The 26,237-nt window shown below is 41.6% G+C and overlaps 1 protein-coding gene across 1 annotated transcript in view; it reads left to right on the plus strand.

Annotated features, from left to right (window-relative positions):
• Positions 1 to 1,310: 1,310 nt before the first annotated feature.
• si:ch211-57n23.4 (immunoglobulin superfamily DCC subclass member 3) overlaps positions 1,311 to 26,237 on the plus strand; it is a 32,269-nt gene continuing 7,342 nt past the window's right edge. Inside the window, exons 1-11 of the mRNA XM_051390741.1 lie at positions 1,311 to 1,541; positions 10,048 to 10,353; positions 12,680 to 12,824; positions 13,271 to 13,401; positions 13,915 to 14,052; positions 14,161 to 14,319; positions 21,053 to 21,218; positions 22,538 to 22,788; positions 22,891 to 23,055; positions 23,430 to 23,618; positions 25,861 to 25,974. Of these exons, the coding sequence (XP_051246701.1) occupies positions 1,493 to 1,541; positions 10,048 to 10,353; positions 12,680 to 12,824; positions 13,271 to 13,401; positions 13,915 to 14,052; positions 14,161 to 14,319; positions 21,053 to 21,218; positions 22,538 to 22,788; positions 22,891 to 23,055; positions 23,430 to 23,618; positions 25,861 to 25,974 (1,813 nt within the window). The 5' untranslated portion in view covers positions 1,311 to 1,492. The remainder of the gene's footprint in view (positions 1,542 to 10,047; positions 10,354 to 12,679; positions 12,825 to 13,270; positions 13,402 to 13,914; positions 14,053 to 14,160; positions 14,320 to 21,052; positions 21,219 to 22,537; positions 22,789 to 22,890; positions 23,056 to 23,429; positions 23,619 to 25,860; positions 25,975 to 26,237) is intronic.

Below are 26,237 nucleotides of genomic sequence, written 5' to 3' on the forward strand. Positions count from 1 at the left end.
TTTTTGGTCAGCAGTGGTTTTTGCCTTGGAACTCTCCCATGGATGCCCAGCCTTTTTCTTATTGTTGAATCATGAACACTGACCTTAACTGTGAGTGAGGCCTGCAGTTCTTTAGATGTTGTTCTGAGTTCTTTTGTGACCTGGATGAGTCGTCGATGCACTCTTGGAGTAATTTAGGTAGGCCGGCCACTCCTGGGAAGGTTGTGGAGGCCTCTGTGGATAATTGGGCTCCAGGTAGAAACCTCCTGAACCACTGAACTAACCAGGAGAAGCTGACTGCAATGACGGCAATGGTGGTGAAGACAACAACTCCCATAATCCCACACTACTTCACCACCCCACCAAACCCCCTAGAACCCATTTAATAATGTTACCAGTTCCCTGGAATAGACTTGAATGTTTGATTTGGTCATTTGATTTTTTTGGTCAAACAAAAGAGAATAAAAGAGAGAAACATATAGGGATGAGGAAAGAATGATGATATATTAATTGGTTTTTTTATGTATCTTGTCACTTTTTTCTCTTATCTTTGTTTTGTTTGTCTTGTTTTGTTTGCATGAACATCTGTTCAAGAAATTATTCATGGAAATTATTGTGAATTCATTTTTTAAATGATCGGAAAACTTACCTAAACCTAAACCTAAACCTAAACCCTGCGAGTGGACATCATACATACATATTGTATCAAAAAAGGTTTGTGACAAGACATAAACCCCAGTCTCTTACATCAAAGTCAGATAGACTAATCACCCATCCACTACCTAGAATTCTGTACGCAAACCTTCAACCTTGTTGCATTAAGGACAACATTATGGCGTGCAGAATCATCCTTTAAGGACTTCATTGCTATGATGCTGGGTTGGTATAGAATGCTGTTTGCTTCATATGGAAGCAGCCACCTTTGAACATCCTCAAAGCTGAAAGGCAGCACTTTAACCTAATAGTGGTTAATGGCTACCTGAAAACATCATGTATTTATGTTAGTCAAATCTGTCAGTCGGAGTGAGCATGGTCCTTCAGTGTGTCCAGCTCAGGCCACAGCTGGCCCATCAGGCAGGGGGTGGGGTAGGGCAGAGCGGCTGGCCAGCAGTCCTCTGTTTAAATGAATATCAATCAAGCCTCACAGGCCGAGCCGCCACCCCTCCGTCACCCCGGGGCTGCGATTGGTTCATAGGAGACCAACCTGGAGCGTCCGGTGGTGAAAGCCGCTCTATCAGTGTCCATTCAGTGACAACAATGAGGCTGAATAGCTAATGAGCTCTGTCCAGGCTGAGGTGTCTTCCTCGCACTATTCTCAGAGTAGCTTTGAACATGACCAGCAGCTTCCCGTGGGCCAAACGCTGGACCAGGGAACCTAAAGAATAGCAATGCTTTAATAAAAACAACACACATTTTAGCCTTATCACCAAAGAAGATACATAGTAGGAGGATACGGAATAAGAAGCCTTTCCATTTGGATTACTTTTTCTTTTATCCATTTCAAGAAACCAAAATGAAACCAAGGATCTTTCTCACCTGCCTGGCAGCTTTCTACTGTTTGAGTAAGTATAGTTTAGCTTTTAATTCTAGGACTGTAGCTTGTTTCAGCTGTTGGAGAGTGCAGGATGAGAACTGGGGGAACTTCACCAAGTGCAGAGAGCTGAGGATGCTGCTGCAGCCCCTACTGTTCTGTTGCTGCTTTGACTTTGACTGGAAGTTCAGTGTTTGTGTTCTTAATCAGTTAAATTCCATAATCATGATCATAATAGCAGCCTTATTGAAGATTTAATTGTTCCACATAGAATCGGTCAGTGAGTCAGTAAGTTAAACAAGAGCTGTTCCACCAGCATATCCTCACTGTATTTTAAGATATTTCAATTGTCAGGGGGCTTCTGCTCTGTCCTCATTTGCTAATCTAGATATTGCTAAGAAGGCTCGACTGGTCAGTTGAACTCAGTCCAGATGACTCAATATCTACATTGATGTGAATTGATGTTCACTGATCCCCTGCACACATATGAAATCTCAAAGTGACTGACCAAAGTATCTGGATAGAAAGTGGAACTAAGCATCAAGGTCCGCAACGACTGTGGATCTGACGAAGTTCACTTACAATTTGACAAAAATTCCACCTGGTCTTTCCTACATTTAAAGCTACATCTTGTGGCCTTCTCTCATGGAAGGCTGGGAAGCTTCAGGAACACCAAGTGGTGGTACTCTCTGATAAGAACTTTTTGTCAAACTGCTATTTCTAAGGTTGAGAATGAGCCTTCAACACAAATGAACAATGTTGTGGTAAATTAATCCAAACATACCTACATACATAGTCCATTTAAAGCTGTTATATTGAAGGTATTAACTAACTTTTTTATGCAAATTCACTGGCATTGTGTCACTTTCTCCCCCCGAAAACAGTTAAGGCAGGAGGCTATTGAATGGGAATTTATTTGGGGGGAGGAAGGCAGGGGGGTCTCCCCAAATAACATATATAATACAAATCAAAAGACTGAATTTGAAGGACATTAAAAACTGCTTGACTAAGCAAGAAAGTTTGTTCTTGAACTTGGAGATGGTAGTTTTACAAATAAATTAATAAATAATAGCTCAAGGTCCACTGAGAGCATCTAAACTGAAGGCTGTGAAGTGCAGTTGAAATAAGTAAGTAAGTGGACCTTGAGTTGAGATTTAATTTTTAACTGTTTAACTTGATCTAATAGTTTCTATTAGAATCAGGGTATATTTTTGGAGGAAGGGACCCAAAAAACACTTTTTCTGTACCCTGTATCAATTTATTCATATATTCATATTTCCAAACAATAAAAAAGAGCATTTCAAAAAAATTTAAAACCTGAAGGTCAAGTTATCTAAATTTTCTAGTTGTTTTCCAGGTACAAAATTTAGAAAGTTGTAAATGTGGACAAAAAAATTTATTATTCGAGACAAAACAGAGCAGCTTTGCATGAGAAGAGGATCAGCGCAGACAGAGTAGGAGGTTCTGTCTTTAGCTCAGACCACAGAGTCAGTGACCTCTGACCTTTAGGAGGGGGTAGGGCTCTAGGTCGTCCTGGTCAGCAGAGCAGTCTATGGAGGTGGGGGACCACAGACACAATAGGGCCCCCCCAAGTCCTCATCCTTCAGTGACCTGACCCTCATACCCTCATCTCCATAACACTGCCAGTTTGCGCTCAGATTGAGACCTTATTAAAGATATGTGTGTAAGAGGTAATCCCCCTGCAGCTGCCCATGACCATGTCTTTGACAACGCTCCCCTGTCACGGCTCCTCACTCGGTCTCACACTGTCCACAATGGACTAGGCCAGCAGAAACACCCCTTGGTTTAATCCACGGCTGTGACACAGAGGGCCTGCGGTGGCTGGGGGTTTCCTGCAGTGTGACAGAAAAGAGGCTAACATCTCAATCTGTGGAGAGTTTAGACTAATGCTAACAGGATTTGAACCATGTAAAGGTACGATAATGAGACTTTCTGGAGAGGATCCAACACTGACTTGACTGTATGAGGTGTTAACAAGCACACACTGCTTTGTAAACTTTAATGGAATTCACTTTTCCAGCTTATTTTGTTACTGGTTTATCAGTTAGTTTATAAAATCCACCAGGCTTTATATTGCCACAGAGGTAGAGCCTTATAATTCTAACGTCATCATACTGCAGAAAACAGCGGAAACATGACTGATTGGCTTCTGTTCACTCTCACAGATGGACCAGACTGGATGAATATGTGCTGAATATAAAAAAGCTTCACCAGTAGTTAGTCATGACCAGTAAATTTCCAACTGGTTAGAAAGCATGATCTAGCTTTGTAACCAGCTTGACCAGCATCATACCAGCCATCAAGTCTTTGACCATCAAACAGCCCCTTAGACCATGAAACCTTTCCCCCACAGTAGATGCACATTAGACCATGGACCCCCAGTTTGAAGAGATTTTGTCTTATGGAATCGATCAAGTATTTTTTTATTTGTACATTACAAGATTATAGTCTTCATAGTCAATCAATGATCAAACTGGGATCACTATAAATTACAATAAATACAAAGGGCCAACCCTATTTCACCCCTTGTTCCAACTTCAAAAAAATTGTATCAAATATTCTATTGATCCTTTTGCTGGGGACCCCCTACAACCCACCTAAGGACCCCAGTTTGAAGATCAATGCCCTAGCCTAGACCATCAAAAACCAGCATCGATCATTAGCTGGTCTGAGCCTGATGTTTCAGAAGGGAACACTGAGGTTGCACCAGGCAGATCCCACAGTTTGTGTCACCACGTTTCCTAACTGTGAAATGTGGTGCTGCTGGCGAAGAGCATGGAGCTCGGATGACTTATCTCGGAAAGGTTTTGGTGTAAATTGTCTCTGTGGATGTTGAACTGAAAACAGACATCTCAGGAGCAGGTCATGTTTCCAGCACAGTCCCTCAGCTGTTAAGTTAAAGGATAGGTTCACAATTTTTTCTGTCTTAAAACAATAAGTCAACCAGGTACTCGTATGAACACCAAAACAGGTTTTGCTTGCTTTAATCATTCCTTCTTTCCATTCTCTGCATTAAATGACCCCTCTATTTTAAACTACTAGACTTTATAACTGTGTAAACCTTCCGATGATAATATTTAAACTGGTAAAATACCAGAATAGGAGCCTATAACTAACAATTATCTTCCTCTACTACTATTATTGTCCCATTAGACTCACTCATTTGTCCAGCTTTCACTGATCTTGCAATCTCTGTCCTGTGCAGAATCACCTGGCTGTGTCTTAGCTTGAGTGTCCTGCCAGGCATCTTGTTTTTAATGACATTTCCTTAATAAGAGTTGCTGCATCCATTCTGTGAGCTGACACCTCACTGATTAAAAAAGGACAGACAAAGAGGCCTCCTCTTCATCACATTAGAGATTATTGCTTATTGATCCACCTGGCTGGTGGGGACACTGTTTGGTCAGGCTTTTTAAATCTGCACTGACCATTAGAAATCAGCCCTTCAAATGCAGATGGGACGGCCTGCACCCCAGGACCCATGGGGCCAATGTCAGTTTATGCATGGGTAAACATGTTATCAATAGGTCAGGAACGTAAGATATGTTGCTGTGAAAAGACCCAGCCTGATCCCATACTAAGTTTGAACTTAGTATTGTCATTGCATTGGTATAAAATATTCTCACTCACTCCTCATAACATATGATATACATTTTGTAGGTTTCACATTGAGGAGATTTAAAAAATGAAGTCAAGTTCTGTGAGAACATCTTGAATAGGCCTAGGTACCAAACCGCAATAAATCTTTGGTACTAGTTCAGACTGAAATGTGCACATTATTAATATTGTTTACCTTTTGCTCAGATAGTTCCAGATTTCAATCCAAACTTTTCTTTCATCAAATGTTGACTTCTTTTCTTAAATGAAAGAAGGGTTTTTGTAGAAAACAGATTTATATTTCTCAAAGTAAGGACCGAAATAGTGTTGTATTATTGTATCCCTGACAGTATCAAAAGACCACACTGAGCTTGCTGAATAATAACAAGTTGTCTTAAAACTATGCCTGTTATCTGTTTAAACTGCACTTTCAGTCATGGACACAATCATGTTTTACCTCTGTTCATTTCTTTGAAGCACTCAGTGTTTAGACATTAAACATGGCAAATGACACCTAGCAAATGAACTAAACAAAGGACCACCAACAGCAACTACAATAGCATGTTTGCGTAACACAGAAGAGAGAACTTGCTGTCTCCAAGCAAGGAGTTTTACTCCCATTAGGAGGACAAAGGAGGAAGCCCTGGGGCAATGTCTTTTCTGCCTGCCCAGCTATTCTAATCTTCCAGCCTAGACCTTGTTTAAACTGAAAGGGAAATATTGCATATTGAATATGCTCTGATTTGTTCATATTTCAATTATCAAACATTTGCGCAAATGATATGTGTGCAGATATGTGCTGCAAATCTATAAAATATTAAGCTCCAACCCTAACTCCAACCCTCAAAGCTTCAGCCTTATTCTCAACCCCAACCCCTAACTCTTGAAGCTTCAGTCTTCTCGACCCTCACCCTTACAGCTCCAGCCTTAGTCTTAACCCTATCCTTAACCCTTGCAAAGGATTCATCAGAAATATTTCTCAGTTTCATTCCTCTTATCATTCCAGCTGAAATCCACCTAAGGTTGCCTTTTAAACAGAGATGTCTAAACGGGGGATAGAGGATAAAGGAAAATTAATTGATGAAAGGATTTGTATATGGTGCTCAAAACCCCCTTCTCTTTCGCTGTGCCTTTTTTTTATGGGGGGTGGAAAAAAATCTGTGAAGTTCAGGGGCAGCAGCTCGCTAAACAATAGCAGCAGAGGCTGGGAGGGTAGCTCAGGCTGGACACAAGCTAACCCCCCCCTGCACCCCTCATCTACACATCCATCCTCCTTACCTCTGACTCTCTCATGACCCCTGAGGGGCTCAGGGTTACAAGCACTGGGTGCTAGTGTGGGGGTTGCTGGACAACCCCCTCCCTTTGAAAAATCTCATTATGGTCCTATCCCTATATTGAAAATGGTCCAATCTCTAATGCTATGCACTTAATCACACCTCATGCAGGTTCAGCTTGTTGGAACTTGCATTTAACTCCTCCAGTCTGGAGCTGCTTTGTTGTCAAACATCCTTCAGTCTTGACACACTGATATTGTCCTTCATCCATCTTAATGTAAAGATTTGAGGCATCACTCTGGAAATCAAATCTCAGAAGTTAGCTCAAAACCGATATTGAGTTGATACTTATTTGATACACCTGTATCAATCCAATACAACAGACCTTCAATGAATCCTACCTTTTATGAGGATAATCCTACAATCCTACTTTGAAGTTAAGCTATAGTCTATTTTGTCCACTCAAACCTAAAAAGGACCAAAGAGTTGAATTCACACCTCTCTTATATGAGCAGGTTAAGCTTAAGAAAGATCATAATGATTGCCAGACTGTTGTATTGGATTGCTTTAGATTGTTGGTGTCCCTAATAAACTGTTAACTCAGAACAAACTATGGCTCCCTAGTAACAGGGTTTTGCTCTACCCCAGCACCTTACCAAACCCTAGGATAGTAGGCTATATGATTCTACAACCCAGTGGCTCACTGATATAGATTCTCCTCATTAACAAGCATTTAGATTTTTACTTCAACCAAATAGTGCAGCAGCACAGACCACTTTTTTTTTCCTGAATGAGGATGTGTAGATAAGTGCTACATTGATGGTCTGAATGAAAACATGCTATGGAATATGGCCAATATTTAAGAAAAACTTAAAACGAACATCCTGTAACAGTCTACCCTGGTCCATTCTGCTCCTTGATGCTCGATTACATATCTTAAATTGATTTCCCTTACCTTAAATTACATTACCTTAAGTTACTTTGCCTTTCCATCACTTTATGTTGCCTTACATTACTTTGCATTAGCTAATGTTAACTTACATTGTGATGTGTTCTACTCTAGAATTTTGTCATAGTCAGGCATTATTAGCATTTCATCTTCTGAGATAATATCTAAACAAAAGAACAATATATACTGTATAAGCAGCCAGTCTTGAGAAGATATCTTGTAGTGTGTTTTCAGTCTTGTACCTGCTACCTAGACATTGTTATGTTGATTATTAAGTAGGAACCAGGCAGGAAAGTCCATGTTAATTTGCCTTACTGTTTTAAGAGTCCTGCTATGACATAACCTTGGTTATGAACATCTGACTTACCATAACTGCTGCTCTGCCCCCCGCTCCATCATATTCTCTCCTGCATCAGAGATCAACATTGGCCTTTTAGGCCTCACAGGTTACAACACCATGTGTTCGATAACTGTGGCCACAGAATGTAATTCAAGCCCCCCCTTGGGAGCCCTGAATTTCATTACCAGGCCTGAGGGATGGGAGGCTCAGGGGGGTTTCTGGGCTCTATCAGCCTGTCCAGACGCAGCTGACCAGTAGACCCACACTCCTCTCTGTTGGCTGCATCTGCTGGGTGGGAGATCTCTCATTAGAAGGAGGGCAGATGCTCATTTCTTGATGTGACACATAAGAGAAGCCAATGACAGAGAGCATCAGGAGGGGAACAGTTCTGCTGTATGTTCAGGCTGAATGTTTGTAAGCTCCTTGGCTGTATTAAGTGACAATCTATAATCAGATTGTGTTATAAAACCTCTAAGCCATTTCATCAACTACCTTGTCAACGAGGAGTCATCAACCTGCTCATATCTATATGCAATGCCATGCACATCCATCCATACTTTTCATCAGGGTAAGCCATTGGGCAGTTATGCTTAATGTAACTGCTTGTGGAAGATATTTTATCCATGTTTACACTGATTTATTGCATTTGCGTGTGCGGATGTAAGACAATGTAGCTCTAGTGGCATTTAGGAGGTGTCCATCAATGCAGATAGTTTTGGTTTTATTTGTCCAGGTTTTGAGATATCTGTCCCTGACATTTCTGCCTCCAGCCCAATACAAAGGAGGTAATTACAGTTTTATCTGCAGTGCTTACAGCATTGAAAAATTCCAAAAGTTCAACTTTAACATCTGTTTCCATAATCATTGTAGAGTAACCAGGACTCTGGAAGTTTATCAGATTTTTCAATGCCATGAGCACCACGGACCAAATTCATTGCATTGTTGTTGAGGCAGAAGTCTCAGAGATATATAGGCCCACTGTATTTAAAAAGCTGAACCTTACCACTAGTGGTACCTGTATTTGGAGTTAGCACTAAAGGTTTTGTTTTTAATGAAGAATAAAAATCAATTGGAATATAAATGGGCACTAACAATGATGTTCAAAAATGTTGTTGAACATTTGCTAATAAGCAAACAGCTTCTGCTGTCCTTCAGAGTGGAAATGAACTTCACTGGGAACAGAAATACACAAAATGACTGAAGCCAACCCATAGTCAAGTTCAGCTGCAAGCGGCTGCTGGATGGTGGCTGGAAAACAAAAAAACTCTCAGCTGGCCTTAAGAAGAGGGTACATTTGGTTGAACAGATGCAATACTCCATAATGAGCCTGATAAGGCATTATGCAGGTTCAAGTGCAACTCTGATTGTTTGCCTCACAGCTGGGAGGGAAAGCGGCTATTGCAAGGGTTCAAGGTTCTTTGCATATGAGGACATTAACACCAAAAAAGATTGGGGAGACTGGGAGTGTAACCAAGGTCACGGAGAAGAGGGGACAAGGGTGACGAAGAGAGCTCTGGTGGCATGGGAAAGTCACCTCAGAGATGGATCTGAAAGGACGGGAAGAGATGGGAGGGGTGGAGGGGATGCATAAGAAGGGGCAGATGGTGCCCTGGGGTGCATGGTGGCTGACGGGATCTTTAACAGAGGTTACTGTGGGTTGGGTGCAAATAAGCATAGTCACAACACTATTGTCACAATTGGCCCCTGCTTCAATGGAGGCGCTCCTAACTTGACCCCTGCAACCCTTGCCAGTGTTCTCCTTCCAGCTCGGGTATTGTTGTTGCCCTCTCTGGCTGGATGGCTCGCTGGCATTCAGCCTCCATTGTGGCTCATCTTCAGTAAAAGCGTTATAGGCTGCAAAACCAAATGTGCCATCAATCAGATGAAATAGTTTTTGGTGTCGAGTGAGGTTTTTTCGGACAATTCGGGTAGGGTTCCCTGAGGCTTGATGTCTGGCAGAGAAGCCTCCCCCTGTGCAATTGTCTCTGGAACCATGGGCTGTTTGTGTGTTGAAGATGAAAAATTGGTTGAAATTTCTATAATCCACCATAATTTTCCTATGTCTTAATACAAAACACTCCCGCAGTTCAAGGTTGCTTTCCCACATACAACCCATTCCATGACATCTAAATGACATCCAGCAGTGAAACTTCTTAAAGGTCCAGTGTTTAAAATGTAGGATTTAGGCTCTATTGTCAGATATTTTATTTTGTATAACAGAAGTTATCTCAGGACACTTTCCAAATAGAGCAGGTCTAGACTAACAACAAGTTATAATTTACAGCAACAAGCAGATGAGTGATAAAGTCTTTCTCTCTCTGATAACCTATGTTTCTCTCTTCACCTGTGTCTGCAGGTGTCTGTCTGGCCTCAGAGCTGTCTTTCCTGCTGGAGCCCAACGATGTAATCGCGGTGAGGGATCGCCCACTTATGCTGGACTGCCAAGTGCAGGGTGAGGAGCCGATCATGGTTACGTGGCGTAAAAACGGGGTGCCTTTACCCACCAGCCCGCGGGTCCGAGTGCTGGCGAACGGCACACTGTTCATCCAGAGCTTCCAGAAGCGCAGAGAGGGGAGCGACGCAGATATGGGCGAGTACGACTGTGCTGCCCAAAATCGCTACGGCTTGCTGGTCAGCCGCAAGGCCAAAGTCCTTTTGGCATGTAAGTAACACAGCACATGACTGATACTACCTGTCTTTTTTTGCCACGCAACAACATGTTATTTGGAATGATAATATTACTCACAGACGGGACAAATTAATGGTTCACAGTGCAAATGAATTGAGTAGGAAAACCTACTTTTTCTGCCTCTTGAAAGGAAGATTTTCCTCTACACTGTCGCCAAGTGCTTGCTCATGGTGGAAACTGTTGGGTCTCTTGTAAATAAATGTATAAGCACTAAGGCCTATAGACCTGCTTTATTTGAGAAGTGTCCTTATATAAAGAGACCCATGTCCATGGTGCTACTCAAATTCTGGTGGAGATATACTGAGCCTGAAAATATTGGAAACCGCCAATAAAACATCCACTATGTGTTTGTTTTTTAAACTGCAAAATTTAAAAGAAAGAGGCTTGACTGTGATGATCTTGTAAAGCCAGCAGCCTAGCTAACTACACTGTAGAAACCTAATTTTGTAATTTTTATTTAGTACTCTAAAACAAAATATCTAGTAAAAAGTACTTAATCAGGAATGTTTCCTTAACTTACAAAGTCAGTAAGTTAGTGTCATATAAAATTACTAGTAAAAGCTGCTAAATAGAGAATTGTATTTAACTTTCTTTTCGTTTCTTAACTTTTTCGCTGCAATCCAGTTCAACAATTCTTTTGAGTTACAATAACTTACTGCATTACAGTGTAGCTGTTGTTGCTGGTGAGATGAACTCAGCAGACTAGTTAATATTTTTATTAGATTGCACTGAACTTCATAATGCTGTTTTTGGAGTGGACACATCACATTTTACAGCCAGCTATGTAACAAAAAAGAACTTTCGAAGAATGGGACGCTTAAATTAGCACACCCTTCTCTGTTTAATAAACGTACATACTGTAGTCTTTCTTCTCTGAGCTGATCAAATGCTGTTCTATAGGTTCAGTTTCTTGCTCTGTGGTACTTTGCCCTACATATCAAACATATCCAGGAGGAATGATTCTAACTTGTAATAAAAAGTGATTTATCTTAAAACTTTGTGTGTGTGAGGGGCATTTGATAAATGCTCTCATGTCTACCCAAACACAGATAAGCACATAATAATGACCTTCATTGAAGTGATTTAGATGTGAGGGCTGCTCTTTTGAAGACAACACTTCCTCGGGCATTTTAATATCCATATCCCTGCATTACCCACAGGCCATAAACCTGCACAGGGAGCAGAGGATGCCCCACAGATAGTCGCCGCATGTTGCTTTTTTTCTGTCAAAACATCCCATAGTCTGTTATAAATGACGCTTCACATTGGAAACACCTCTGCATCATACTTGGCAACCCAAGCCCCCCTCTGACCCTTTGATGCTTTGTTGTCAGAGGGAACAGGCGCCCTGGTTCAAACACAGCAGCCTCTCATTATGGACAACCTATAAATTACACTGCATGTACTCTACTGTACATGTGCTGAACACACACACAAACACACACACACACCTGTACTACTTGAGTGGACAACCCCCCCCCCTCGCTCAGTCCAATAAAACCAAGGGTTTAAGGGTAATCCGGGAGAATTATGGCTATCTGGAGGTGGTCTTAGTTCAATGCAATGAGTTGCCATGGTGATGCTCTCTCATTTGCAGACCCCTCCTCTATGGTATACACCCTTATTGATTATGGCCACCAGGTTATTAGGAACACTGTGTGTGTTATGCTGTTTTAGGCTATTCTAAACCTTCAGTGGGAATTATGCCACATCTAGCCTTTGGGTATACAAGATGTGCCAAATAATGGTGAACAAAACTGTGCATATGAACATATGTAATGATTTACAGCAACAAAGGCACACATCATTTTGAAAAGGATTGTAAGATAGCTAAGACAAATCTATTTCAAGCCAAAACTCAAAGGTTTGAATGAAATTCATCAATTCAAATGGTAATATTAGTTTATGATTTATATATGCTGCTCATTTACTCATGTACCTTCCTGAGCCTCTTAGGGGACACACAATTGAAAGAAAATGCTTTAAGAACAAAAGGCTGAGAGAAAATCTCTCTCCACATTTGTCCTCATCAACTGTTTTTGTATGTTTATGGATTTTATGTAGATAGTGATATATTAAAGAGCTAGGAGACAACTCATGCTTAAAACACCTTTAAAACTCCACAGGCACAGTTTGACTTTCTTTTATAAAACTAGTTTTCTCATATTCCTCCAGAGCCACAGAAGACCAACTGTTTTCACAGTAACCATGGTAAACTGGTAACTGCCCCTTCAGGGTTTTAGAATGTTCTCAAAGTATTTTCCCCATAAGACTGATCTTTGCGTGTTCTGCTCCTCAGCTCTTCCTAAGTTCCACACCCACCCTGCGTCCATGTCTGTGGACGAGGGAGGAGTCGCACGCTTCCAGTGTCAGATCAATGGGGTGCCCGAGGCCAACATTACCTGGGAGAGAGACAGAGTACCACTCAACACCACCGACAACAGGTAGCACCACACACAACACCATACAAACTTAACTGTTGACATGTGACTGCTACACACTGGTATTTTCCTCTCATTAGTATATAATTCTGCCTACATATGGTTGGACACACAGTACACACATCTGAGATTTAGTTGCTTGCGAGTGGTGACTACTTGTTTCACCACGAAAACTGAAATCAATTACAACTGACATGAGTTTGAACTGAACAGCTACCTTTCTAGCCTACATGTCATTGCAAGCTGCAAACTGCCCTTATCAGATAGTGTACATTAAAGTGCACTTGTACATCACAGTGTACATTCATCTGGCCACCTACTATAACCTACCCAAATACCTTGTGTGCTAGTTTGGGGTGTAACATTTATATACACACACACATTTGTTTAGCATATTTGTAACAGTTTCCAGTGGCTAACCTGCACCCTGACCTCCCCTTCCTGTCCAGATACACTCTCCTGCCGATGGGTATCCTCCAGGTGACAGGCGTGAGGCAGGCGGATGCTGGGGTTTTCCGCTGTGTCGCCACCAACATTGCCAACACTCGCTCCAGCCACGAGGCCACGCTCAACATCACCGGTAGGTGGACACACATGTAGCATGTAATATACTTGTAGCTAGAAAGAAAACTCTGTGGCGAGAACAACGGTTAGCTAGCTACATGCCTATATGTGTTATGGAATGTGTCCATTTACCTGTAGAGGTTCTCACTGCAGTACCTTTGCAGTTGTCCTTGTACAGCCCTCCTAACACTGCAGCATCAGCTTTTGATTTGATTACTTTAGACTTAACTTTACATAATCAAAAAATACTTTATTGGACTTGAGACTTGAAAATACTCGATACCTTGCCCCAAGTACAAAGATTTAAAACATATGTTAATTCAAAAGTAAAAAGTTAATAATTCCCAGCAAGTTGGCCAGCAATTCCCCAGCTCGTGATGTTGCAGTAGAGAACCATTAAGAACTAACGTTACTGAGCGCCAGTTGTAAAAAATTAGACTTACTTGTGACTTGCCAAACAATGAATAGGGCCCACCTCTGGTATTTTCATCCATATTTACCTTACCTTTATCTTCCTTTGTTCTTCCAGGTGGAGCTCCCAGAATCTACAAAGAGCCAGTCATCCTGTCAGGACCCCAGAACCTGACCATCACAGTCCATCAGACTGCCATCTTGGAGTGTATTGCCACAGGAAACCCAAGGCCTATCGTTTCCTGGAGCAGGCTAGGTACAACTGGTATCATTCTAATAGAGTCTATATGAAAGTAGGAGATTAGTTATTAACAGGTTTTAACTTTTGTTTCTCTCTGTATCTCTTTGTCTGTGCGTCCATCAGACGGCCGCTCCATAGGGGTGGAGGGCATCCAGGTTCTGGGGACAGGGAATCTGATGATCTCGGATGTCTCCCTGCAGCATTCCGGTGTGTACGTGTGTGCTGCCAATCGGCCCGGCACCAGAATGAGACGTACTGCACTCGGAAGACTCGTGGTACAAGGTGAGACCGTATGAAAAGTACTGCTGCTGGCCCGGTAGAGCTCCTCACTGGACACCAGTACTGGCTACTGGTTTTGTATCGATTAACAGTCTTTGGAAATACACATCTTTGCTATCATATCTATACTAGGAGAGGATAATCTCTCTGTGTCCAGTACAGACTAAAACTGCATTAGCACTAGAATGAATGCTGTTTTAAACCCCACTTTAAGGGTAAGGAATATGATTCTGGTGGATACTAATGCTAAATCTCTTTTGCATGCTAAAACTTGTTAAGTAACAAGATCAGAATGGGCCTTAAAATCCATCACAATTGTAACTGAAAGATGTAAACCTCATTATTAATCCCACATTTCCAGGGTAACAAGCTGCGTTTAGCCTAGCCTAGCTTAGCTCTGCCCCATACAGCTATGTCAAAAGTGACAATATGCACTTCCCCTGAGGGCTGCAGCTAATGATTATTTTCATTATCGATTCATCTGTGAATTATCTTTCATTTTCTCGATCAATCGAACAGTTTAAAACAGTTTTAAAAGATTAATTTAATAGTTGACAACTGATCAACTGACCATTGCAGCTCTGCTTCCAGCAACTCTAAAGATGTCTCGTTTACAAGTTGGTTAGTTGCTAGTTAAGTACTAGTTATTAATATTCACTGTAGTCTTTTAACCTGCCAACACCAGGACTTGAGAAATGCTATGCTCTGTCACTAAGTCATTCATATTTTTCCACAAAGCTAGGCTAGCATTTTAGCCTTGTTTCCATTCTTTGTGCTAAGCTAGGATAAATATGTCCTGGCCCTGTCTCTGTATCTCTGTACTGGACACACAGAGATGAAACTGATCTGAGACATCCCTGTCTGGGGAAGCTACTTCCAAAATGTTTGACTGTTCCTTTAATATAAAACACATCAATACAGTGCAGAAACTAAAGCTAAATGAGCTATAAACATACAGAAACGCTCATGTGACCGCTTTTGTTGACTGACCATCTGATACAGATCTCCAGCATTCATGAAGCCATTGTTGCAGCCTTTGTTTAATTACTTACTAGACCTCCATGATAGATCCTGTGTGTGTGTGTGTGTGTGTGTGTGTGTCCATATTAACTGGTGGTGAGGGGAGGGGGAAGGAGAGGGTCAATAGCAAAGCTCCACCCTTCCTTCTCACCTTTGCCCTTGGCTGTTTGGTGGGGGGTGGAGGCTGGAGCATGGACCCGCTGTATGGTGACACTATTGGTGTGATCCCTCCCCACCTCTACTACACATATGCACACCCCTTCCACTTCCTTTCTAACAATTAAGCACTGACACCAGTGTTCAGCTGGGTGTGTATGTGTGGGGGAGCAGAGGGCTCTCCATGACATGTACTCATCCATCACCCTACAGATGTCCATAGTCTCAGCCCGCTTATATTTTTCACTCGCTGTTCTTTAATTGGCTGTCCTGAGGCCAGCTGAATTAACAGCTCACCTCCCAGAGTGTTAGAGGATGCACAGAAACAAGTGGAGTGTGAAGTTGTTAATTACCAGGATATGTTTGGAGATGATGGAGGTGTAATTTCTATTTCACTGCATCTCAGGAGGAAATACTGTAGTTTTCACTCCACTATGTCACCACACTGAATCAACGATTGAGAAAATGATATAAATGGACATATATTCTCCATTTATAACATCAAACAATACATTGCACTTGAAATATAAACCAAAAAAAGAGCTGGAGCACATTTCATTAGATTTCTTGTAATCTCAGTGACATAAATCAATATGCATAGAATTCAGCTTTGCCCTCATCCATCCATCCATCCATCCCCTGTGTTCCTGTTTTGTCCGACTCTCTGACCGGATCAATCAATACTTTCCCCTGTCACTCTCTCACAGTGATTGGCAGTGCCTCTGGTGCAGGGGAGGGGAATTATATCTCTAATATATTCATTAATTTATTGATCAATTTGCTCTCTTTTTGGAGTTGAGAGAGGTTTTGGCTTTGGGCATCCTACAATGTGCTTGACAGAGCACCAAAGGTTGAGTTGAGAGTTGAAATGTGCTCATCATTCTGCAGCAGTGCATCCCAAATCAGACTATTACCCCAAAAACTGGGGTAGCAGAGAGCTGGGATTAGTTTTACTAACTGCTTAAATGACACTGGGTCATTGTAGGAAATACTGTGATGATATGATCTTGTTTAAACTGAGGATGTGTGTGACAGTGAGGAAAGCAGAAAGCTGTGCAATTCAGTACTCAGACTTCCCACACTGTGTTTGACACTGAAGTTAAACGTGTGGGCAGGGTTGGGAGGGTTACCTTAAAAATGTAATCCGATACAGTTACTTATTACCTCTTGGAAATGTAGTCAGTAACCTAATTAATTAATTCTAAGTCTCACAACAACCACAGGCTCATTTCACAAGCTCAAAATCATATTGACCATTGTTTGAGCCTATAGTTTTTCTTATTGTTCCTACAGTGTGCTGTTTGAATGCTGTCTGTGCAGAGTTTGACACTAGAAGAATGTTTTCACATTCGTCTGCTGAAAGTGGAAAGTTTCTCTGTGCTCTAAAATCTGATTTTAAGGTGCGGAGCCTACCAGCATGGTTTGTGATATAACAAATAGCTTGAAAGTAGCAATACTGCACATTCATAGATTCTGGAATTTACAATGAGATAGAAGGAGTAGATGACTTTTAAAGGATTTTAATGAGGAAATTATATTTTATCAGACACACATTCTTGTTCCAAGGTGATTTTTTGGACATTGTAATACATGTCTGCAGGGGATATTTCATTTTTGCAAATACAGTGCCCAAGTTAGATGATAGTAAATTGTCTCCTCTGTCTCTGGTCATCATTTGTGACAGTCAGATCCTCCACTAGTGACTCACAGCTGAAGTCAAGTTCAGTGAGGCTGGCTGCTGTTTGTGTTTGTAGTGCAAAGGCTGGCAGAGGTCACAACTTTCACACAGTCTCCACGGTCATGGTCAGGGCCAAGGGACAAAGAGGACAACAGACGGAGAGACAAAAAGTGGAGGACAAGTAGACGGTCAATGCTGGATGCAAGGTGCAGTGGGGGAGGGAGTGTGCGAGGGGAAGGGAATAGGCGGATTGAGGAATGACCCTTGAACCCTGACCTCGACAGAAGGATTCAGGGCGCATAGAAACGGTTGGAACGGACAGATAGGGAGGTGGAGGGAAAGAGGAGGTGTGGTCTCTGGGTTCATTAGGGAGGGCTGGAAGATGGATAGCATCCCAGTGGAGGGGTGAGGGCAACCAGGGTGTCACCACGTAGAGGGAGACACAAAGGATGGCCAGCCATATTGGAGGAGGTGCGCTGAATATGCCTGTCCCTCCCTCCCTCCATTCCTTCCTCCTCATGTTTGTCCACGTTTTGTCCGAGGGCTTCAGCTTACTTCTCACATTTTATATGAACATCAGCACCAAAATCTTACGCTCACTGAGGAGATGAAGTGTCACAGACTGGTAACTTCTTGCCCAAATGTGTTGACAGATATGGCATATGCATATTAGGTTATTTACTGCAGGCATCCAACCCAAGTAACTTAGGTTGACCCAACAGAATTGCTTAATCCTAATTTGTTCTTGTTGGACCTACATGGGTTGATTTCATTCATCTAAATTTTCTTTTTATCATATCCAACAAACATGATTCAATCATTTAATTAACACAAAAACAATAGTCTTATTTCATAGCAAAGCATATTAAGACCATAATTCATGTACTTCCTTACTCACTATCAATAAGCAGTAATTGGGAGGTTGTTGAGAGAATGGTCTTAGTTAATGGCCTAGTAGCTGTAGAACATGGTCATGCAGAATAAGGCATTAATAATATAATGACTAATAAAGAGCCAATATGCATATATTAATCCTAAGCAACTATTTAACAGCGAATATGTGTACCTTAATATCAAGAGTTACCATATCAATATAATTGATTTAATATAGCGCTTTAAAAGGTGCTGAGAGTCACTTTACATGGTAATGGAAATATCAGCATCAGGATTTTACTGATTTCAGCAATTCTCTCAACTGCTCATAAACTGCACTCTTTAGGATACAATGAAGTACCTACTAATCAAATTTCCTGATTCTTTCCCAAAAAAACCTAAATAAAGTTGTCGCAATGCCGTCTATCTATCTGTCTAGAACTGGTGGAGGTTATATTGTTAGTATTTAAACACTGCTCATGCACCAAAATATAAAGTTTACAGATTGTTTTTATGAGGAAAATGTAAAATATAAATCTAATGTGCCCAGGGCCTGTCCAAGCAGTTGACAGATGTAGCCCCCCCCCCCAAACAAGCGGCAAACAATAGGGGCGGAAGGTAATAAGACGAGGTGCAGGCGCGGTGAAACTCAAGGTCAACAGAATCACTGATCGATACAGGGTATCGATCCACTGATGAATGGTCAGCTGAGGACGCCTGACACTTTCTAACGGGACAACTGAGCAGATGAAGGGGTGGACAGCTATCACACCCCCCCCCGAGAGATAATATCCACACACACAAAGAGAGAGCGAGAGAGCACAGCCTGATGTACAATGTAACAATGGAGGAAGTTGAACTTGATTTTTTATCAAATATGTTGCTGTTTTTGCACATTTTAATCCCATTTACTATGAGACATGCTGCAGTGCTTTACACAAACGTGTGTCCACTTATTTTAATGTGTCATGAAAATCAACTTTGGGAGATTTTGGTACATAAGCCATAACAGTCAAACCAGCCTGCTTTTAAAACTGCATCACATATCATACCACGGCCACCAAAAGCACTATTCCTATCAGATTTGATCGGCCCACAGCCGGTCATTGAATCAAACTGTTTTGAAATAAACTAGTAGGGAAACTTCAATCATTAAGTTTTACAACAACAGTTCACTCATTTAGTGAAGACACTTGCCTTGAAATTATGCGTTATCTCAGTGAAGACACTTGCCTTGAAATTATGCGTTATCTCAGTTCTCAAGGATAATGATCTCATCGTTTTACAGTGTACACATCCAGATAACTTCCTGCTTCTCGAGCAACGTTTCTGCACATACTTTTATTGAACAGTAAGGATTAGCTGTGGTGAATGCAGCATAAACACACACAGGAATCAGTAACATTCCTGCAGTTATTATTATGTATTGAATATAATATGGAAATGTGACACTTCAGTCAGTGAGTTTACTCAATGATAGAAAAGGGGTCCCTTAAGGAAAAAGGTTTGGAACTACTGATGTAAGCTACTAATACATAAACTGGACTTCCTGTCCCTGCCTCTAGGTCGCACTGTTTCTGCTCTCCAGAAATCTAAGTGGTCTGACTGACAGGAGAAAGACAGATCCCCACTCGCAGTGATGAATGTGGCCTTATTGAAATGGTCATTTAGTTGACACATCCCCCTCAGCCTATAGGTGGATGGTTGGGGGGTTAAGGGGGTTGGGGGGTCACAGTGGGTGTTGAGGTCAATAGATCAATGAGATGCTGAGCGTGGGTTGAAGTTGGGGGGCTTTAGGGCTTAAGGAGCAGTGCCTATATCCAAGCATACTATATATGCATGTCTATTGTGCCTCTGATATTGAACTGGGTGTCAGGAGGAGCAGTCAACCCTGCATCTGTCCAGTGTCTGTGTGTGTTGTAAAGGGACCTGACTATACTCTGGGGTTTGAAGAGACACCCTTGACATGTGAAGTTCAAGCACAAACTAGTAGCAGTAACACTGTTATCACCAATTTAAAGCTGCAGTTGGTAATTTTTGTAAAATTGGGGATTTATTGAGACCGATACTGATTTTAGAGGGGAAAATAGACCTCTTCTATGTGGACTGTGCTCCGATATGACTCTGCAAAGGTACACAGAACGCTGCTTTCTTAAACAAATAACTTTATTATAGAATATTTAGTTAAATAATTTAAGTGATTCAACATAAAAATTGTCAACCAATTCTAGTTAACGTTGCTGTTAGCTGCTTCTTCTCTCTTACTGTGTGCTGCTTGCCACAGTGTTGTAAATCACAGCGCACTCTGCTGGATGTACTTTGTATTGACACTATAAGCATTTATTATGCATTATATACCAAAACTATTTTCATGTAAGTACATATCGTATCGCAGCATTTACACTGATTCAATACTGATATGTCTGCGATGGCCACTATTAGCTAATAATATCAGTTGACCAATGTATTGCTCTACCTGTTGCAGTTGTAAAAAACAATGCATTTTCTTACCATTACAGTTGAATCTGTGGTTGCTTGCATTACTTTTGTGCTCCCTCTGAATCACTTTTGTGTTACCACGTAGTACACTTTCTGATTCATGTCTGCGCACATTACATTGCTGAACACCCAGAGCTACTGTATCCATTAAAGATTTCGCATGCTTTTTTTGGGATTGCTGTAGCCTGAAATGACTGATTACGGAATAGGTTTTCTAAAAAACTATGATGCATGTTGCAATATATTTTTTGCATTGAAATTGTGGGAGAAAGTGAATATTGCAAAAATAGCTATGATTTTTTTATAATGCATTAAAAATCAATGGCTTCAAGTTTCTCTTTGACATTAGAGTTTCAGGTCTCAGTGCCTATAGCTGTTATCAAGGGCTGCTGTAAAAGCAGGCTGTGAGGGGTTCAGGAGGGTTTATGGGGAATATGAGTCTGTTATGACCTTTATTATTTTTATTGTCTGTCCCTAGTCTCATATCCCTCTCTCTCCATTCCTCCTCAGCTCCTCCTGAGTTCCTACAGTGGCCGCAGTCTGTGTCCAAACCAGCAGGCGGCAGTGCTGTGTTCACCTGTGTGGCGCAGGGAGTCCCCGAACCTCACCTCATCTGGCTGAAGAATGGCAAGGTCCTGATGCCTGGGCACAACGTCAAGCTGACCAATAACAACAGGTTGGTGATGATTTACAGCTCTGTGCTCACAGTTTGGCACACAGTTGATCTTTAAAATGCACTATGAGACATTTAAGCAAATACTGTTAAAAGAAAAAGCCTGATTCAACATGAGCAATTCAGTGTGATCCTGATCGGCCAGTTACTGATCAGTTCCTTATGGAGCCTGCAAAAGGAGATAAATGTGATTTTTACCATGAAAAACATTTACCTAGACTTTTAGAGAATACTGTCCTATGGCTAGTTCAGGCATAAAAAGAACATTACAAACATCTGAGGAATGTATGCTGACTACAAAATCAAATGCTACAAAGTCAAATACAGTGATGTCATGACAGTGTTACTGAAAGCAGCCAAAATGTAGATGTCAGTTATACACAGATATTTAAAGAAAAAAGAAAAGGCACAGGCCATAGTGACGGTTTGAAAAGCAGGCAGCAGATACGACAAGCAGTAAGAGAGACAAGATGAAACAACAAAGCAATGGGACAAGACACGTGTATCACAGAGGTCTGGCATGGGACTGGCTTATCTCAGAGGTCTAGGATCTGAAAATGTGGGAAGGTTTCCTCTATAGCAGTATTCTCAGATGCAGGTTTTGGTTTTCTATGAAAAGCCCAATCTGTGTCACCTCAGATATACAAGAGGCAAGAGAACATTTTTAGCCCTGCAGTTAACCAATGGACCACAGGGTGGGAGCACTGCACAGAGAGTGTGGAGGTACTGAGCCTGTTAGACCCTGATCAGTGTGGTCTGTGATTGAACAATGGCATACAATCAAATTTCATTCATCTATTGAAATATTAAATAGTGTCTATACTGTATATGTATGAATTATAACATGTTTGCATTTATATAATTGAAATATACTGTATAGCTGCGATGTGTTCAACTTTCAAACATTCACTGTTCAGTTCAATGTTTTGGTGCTGAGTGTTTTGATTATTAAAGCTGCAGTAGGTAACTTTTATAAATAGAAAATGTTGTCATGTGTTCTGACAGTAGGGCAAAAAAGAAATCTGGTTCCTCTGGCTCCTCCTAGTGCTCCTAATGGTATTTGCAAGAACCCACCAGGCCTGAAAGAAAACAACCAATCAGAGCTGAGAAAGAAAGAAAGACTCTTTGGATTGGACGCTTGTTGATTTTTGAGTCTCATTCAAGTGTCTGTATTTGATGCCTCGGGTTTATTTATCTGGCTCTCCATACACATATATGTATATAGCAGTATATAAAGTATACATTGTGGTATATACAGTATGTACTGTGGTGTCTTTAGATGTGACTAGCAATGAACTGATGCAGCTGTGTTGTCTGTGCAGCACTCTGGCTCTGACCCGTATCAGCTCGGAGGATGAGGCCATCTACCAGTGCATCGCCGAGAACAGTGCCGGCACCAACCAAGCCAGTGCCCGCCTCGCCGTGGCCCAGGCTAAAGATCTGCCCGCTGCCCCTGAGGGCCTTGCAGCCAGTGCGCTGTCCACCAACGCCCTGCAGATCACATGGAGCGAACCACCCACCAACGTCACCGACAGCATCATCGGATACGTCCTGCACATCCGCAAGATTGGAGGTGAGTATCAGCAAGTTGTAGGTGAACTTCAAATTAGATGATGTTATAGTGATAGCTAAATCTAAATTCCCGTGTGTTTTTGTGTGTGTGTGTGTGATTCAGAGCCCGACAGTCTGGAGCTGCAGGAAGCCATCAGTAAAGGCACCTTCCAGCATGATGTGAGCAACCTGGAACCAGCAACCACCTACTCCCTCTACCTGAAGGCCTACTCTCCTCTTGGAGCTAGCCAGCAGTCCCACACTGTGGTGGCTACAACACTAGGGGGCGGTAAGAACGTGAAAGACTGACAAAAACCAACTCCTGCCCTGTCTCCTGATTCATTTTTTATTAAAAATATTTTATATCACAGTGAATGATATTGGCCATTGTCTAAAAGATAAGAGAATATCAGTGAAAATAGCTTAAAAAAGTTAAAAGATTCTTGTTTTTATGTCTTAATACATGTCTGGAGGTAATCTTTAAATATGAGATGCTGGACAGTAGTGGTTTAGTTAGTGTAGTACACACCTAAATCCGCTTCCTGTCAGCTGCTGCACTGGCCACATTTTGCAACCTGCTCTCTTCACCTCCTTAGAGGACAGTCAGTGCTTGTTTTCTAATCTTGTCTAATCTATATTTTTCTGTCCTCGCTCTCCCTGCAGTGCCAACACCTCCCACCTTCTTCACCAAGGTGATGAACTCCAGCGCCGTGCAGGTCCTCTGGGAGCTCCCCGCTAAGGCCGGCAAGGCTGAGGGCTTCAGGCTGTCCTATCGCAGGGTCCCCCATGCTGCCTTCCAGGGACCGATCCAGCTGCCCTGTCTCGTCAATGCCCACACCATCACTAAGCTGGGTGTGTGTGTGTGTGTGTGTGTGTGTGTGTGTGTGTGTGTGTGTGTGTGTGTGTGTGTGTGCGCAAGAGTGCATGTGTGAGTGCCCTTACCAAGAAGAGTTCTTCCACTCATTGTCTCCGTGACCAGCCAGCAGCATCCATCTCTTCCCCATGTTTGTTTAAACAGCAACGCCTCCAGACTCAATACCTGTAACCATAACAACACACTCATCTCGGTCACCTGCAAAATAATGATTGAATTGAGTGCAGTGGCAACCTCACAAATAGAATTGAGACACAAGACATGAATTGAGACACAAGACACAGAGTCATTTGATTCCATTTCAATGAACAGTAACACCTCTCTGAAAGAGCAAAATCTGCCTCACTGACTGTTGATTATTTGGTGCGCAGTAACAGTCCCCTCTTTCTTCTGCTCCCATATAGAGAATTATCCAGTTTGTCGGGTGTATAATTATCCAAAGGGCTGTCTCTCTTTGCTAATCTGTCCATCAGTACAAGTACACTACAAGTAGTTTCCTAGAAAGTTGTAAATTATAACTGTAAATCCAGACAGCATTTAAAATTATTTTTTGTCATGTGTTCTGACAGTACTGCAAAAAAAATCAGGTTCCTCTGGCTCCTAGTGCTCCTTATAGTATTTGTAAGAGTCCACTGGGCCGAATGAAAATAACCAATCACAGTCAAGGAAGATATAACGAAGCTTTGGGTTGGAAGCTTGAAGATAGTTGATTGTTGAGTCAAATACAGACGCTTTGGCACCCTGGGAATGAGACTCAACCATTGACTAGCCATCGTCAGCAGCAAACTGTTCTCCAATACTCAGAATCCGTCATTTAAATAGCAATGCGCTAGGTGAATGCACAGCTGGCTTTAAAAGGGAATGGGAGATGATACTCATTTCATTCGTTTCATTCATGTTATGCCTAAAACACATCTATGATTAATTAAAAGATTAAATACCACAATAAATTTAACTAGCAAAAGTGGATTTGGACATGCCCTAACTGCACTTTAGACTATGCGCTACAGATTGTTGAAATAGAACCCTACGTCTCAATTTTCCATAAAAACAGTGCCAAATTAGAGTTCTTTCAATTTCCTAAAAGATTTGGAAACTAGAGCTGTTCTACCTTTTACTTGTGACATGATGACATCATTTAATTTCTTAATTTAAAGTAAACTCTGTAACAATCATGAAAATTTTAAACAGCCATATCTGATCATGAGGGAATATGTGTCCCTGTAAGGCTGTTAGTACAGATATAGGCTGAATGCTATAACTAGGTTATTGACAGATGAATGAGCCTACAGATGTACCCACAATGAGTCTGTGTCTGTCAGCCTTTGCTCCTTAAAGCGTCTTTAACAGCTGCTGTCCACACTTTCACTATGTGGGAATTTACTGAGCATGCATTGATTTTCACAGCAGAAGTGCCACTGATCGATTATCAGTCAGTGATAATCATGTCTGATGCAGCAGTGTGTCGCATGTTAATTATCATCATGTGACAGTGCTGGATGTGACTCAAAGTGTGTCTCACCATCACCACAGACAGCATACACTTACTTTAAGAAAAGGATGCCAAAGGCCGTTTGTGTTGACTGGGTCTGTGGTACTTACTTATTGAGTCAGTTAAATTCACAGCATGAAAAACAATCACAAGCAGCCTAAAATGGATAGTTTGTTTAATGGGAGACTGTAAGAGGAGTTATATGCAGAAAGAAGACCAATATATGATGTGGCATCACACACAGTTAGGTTTTACGCGATTGGTCTTGGTTTCTACAGGTGTGTGCACTTCGCTGCACCACCAATACAATAACCAGTGTGAAGTATGAAAGAGTAACGGAGTATGAATAAAGGTCTGGTGTGTAACATTTAGGAGGCTCTATTGACAGAAATGGAATATAATATTCATAACTGTTTTCATAGAAATCATATATATATATTACCTTAGAATTAGCCTTTTAAATCTACAGACGCTATGTGTTGCATTCTATGCAGTCTGCCATGTTTCCACAGTAGCCCAGAATGGACAAACCAAACTCTGGCTCTAGATAGGGTAGGATTTTTTTGCACTAGCAAGGGGAGGGTGAAGCAAGCGAATTGCGATCTGTAGTTACACCAGTAGATGCCACTAAATCCTACCTACACACTCGACCGACACATCCTCAGCAGAGACACAAATCATTCCACTTTAAAAACCTGACTGACTCTGTGTGGGGCCCTCCGTTTCAGAACCGGGTGCTGTCTATGAAGTCAAACTGGTGGCCTACAATGGAAACGGGGAGAGTGACTGCTCCAAGAGACTGGTATCACTGGCAGAGGAGGGCGTGAGTGACCCGGCCACTGGTGAGTATGATCACAGATTGGGTCCTGAAAGCGACTCCTCTGATTGCACCTATGAATGAACAGTGGTTGTAAACATCTTCTGATCTTGCTTAAAATGAATAATGAAATAAATTAAAGAACAGCATTTCTGGAAATACATATATACAAAAAACATTACACAAGTGAAGGATAGGGAACCTAATTTAGTTCATATATTCATAGAAGATATGGTAAATTGGACTGTACTTAAATGGTAAATGGTAAATGGACCTGTACTAATATAT

Source organism: Dicentrarchus labrax, unplaced genomic scaffold (assembly GCF_905237075.1).
Source record: "Dicentrarchus labrax unplaced genomic scaffold, dlabrax2021, whole genome shotgun sequence".
NCBI classification, from domain to species: domain Eukaryota; kingdom Metazoa; phylum Chordata; class Actinopteri; family Moronidae; genus Dicentrarchus; species Dicentrarchus labrax.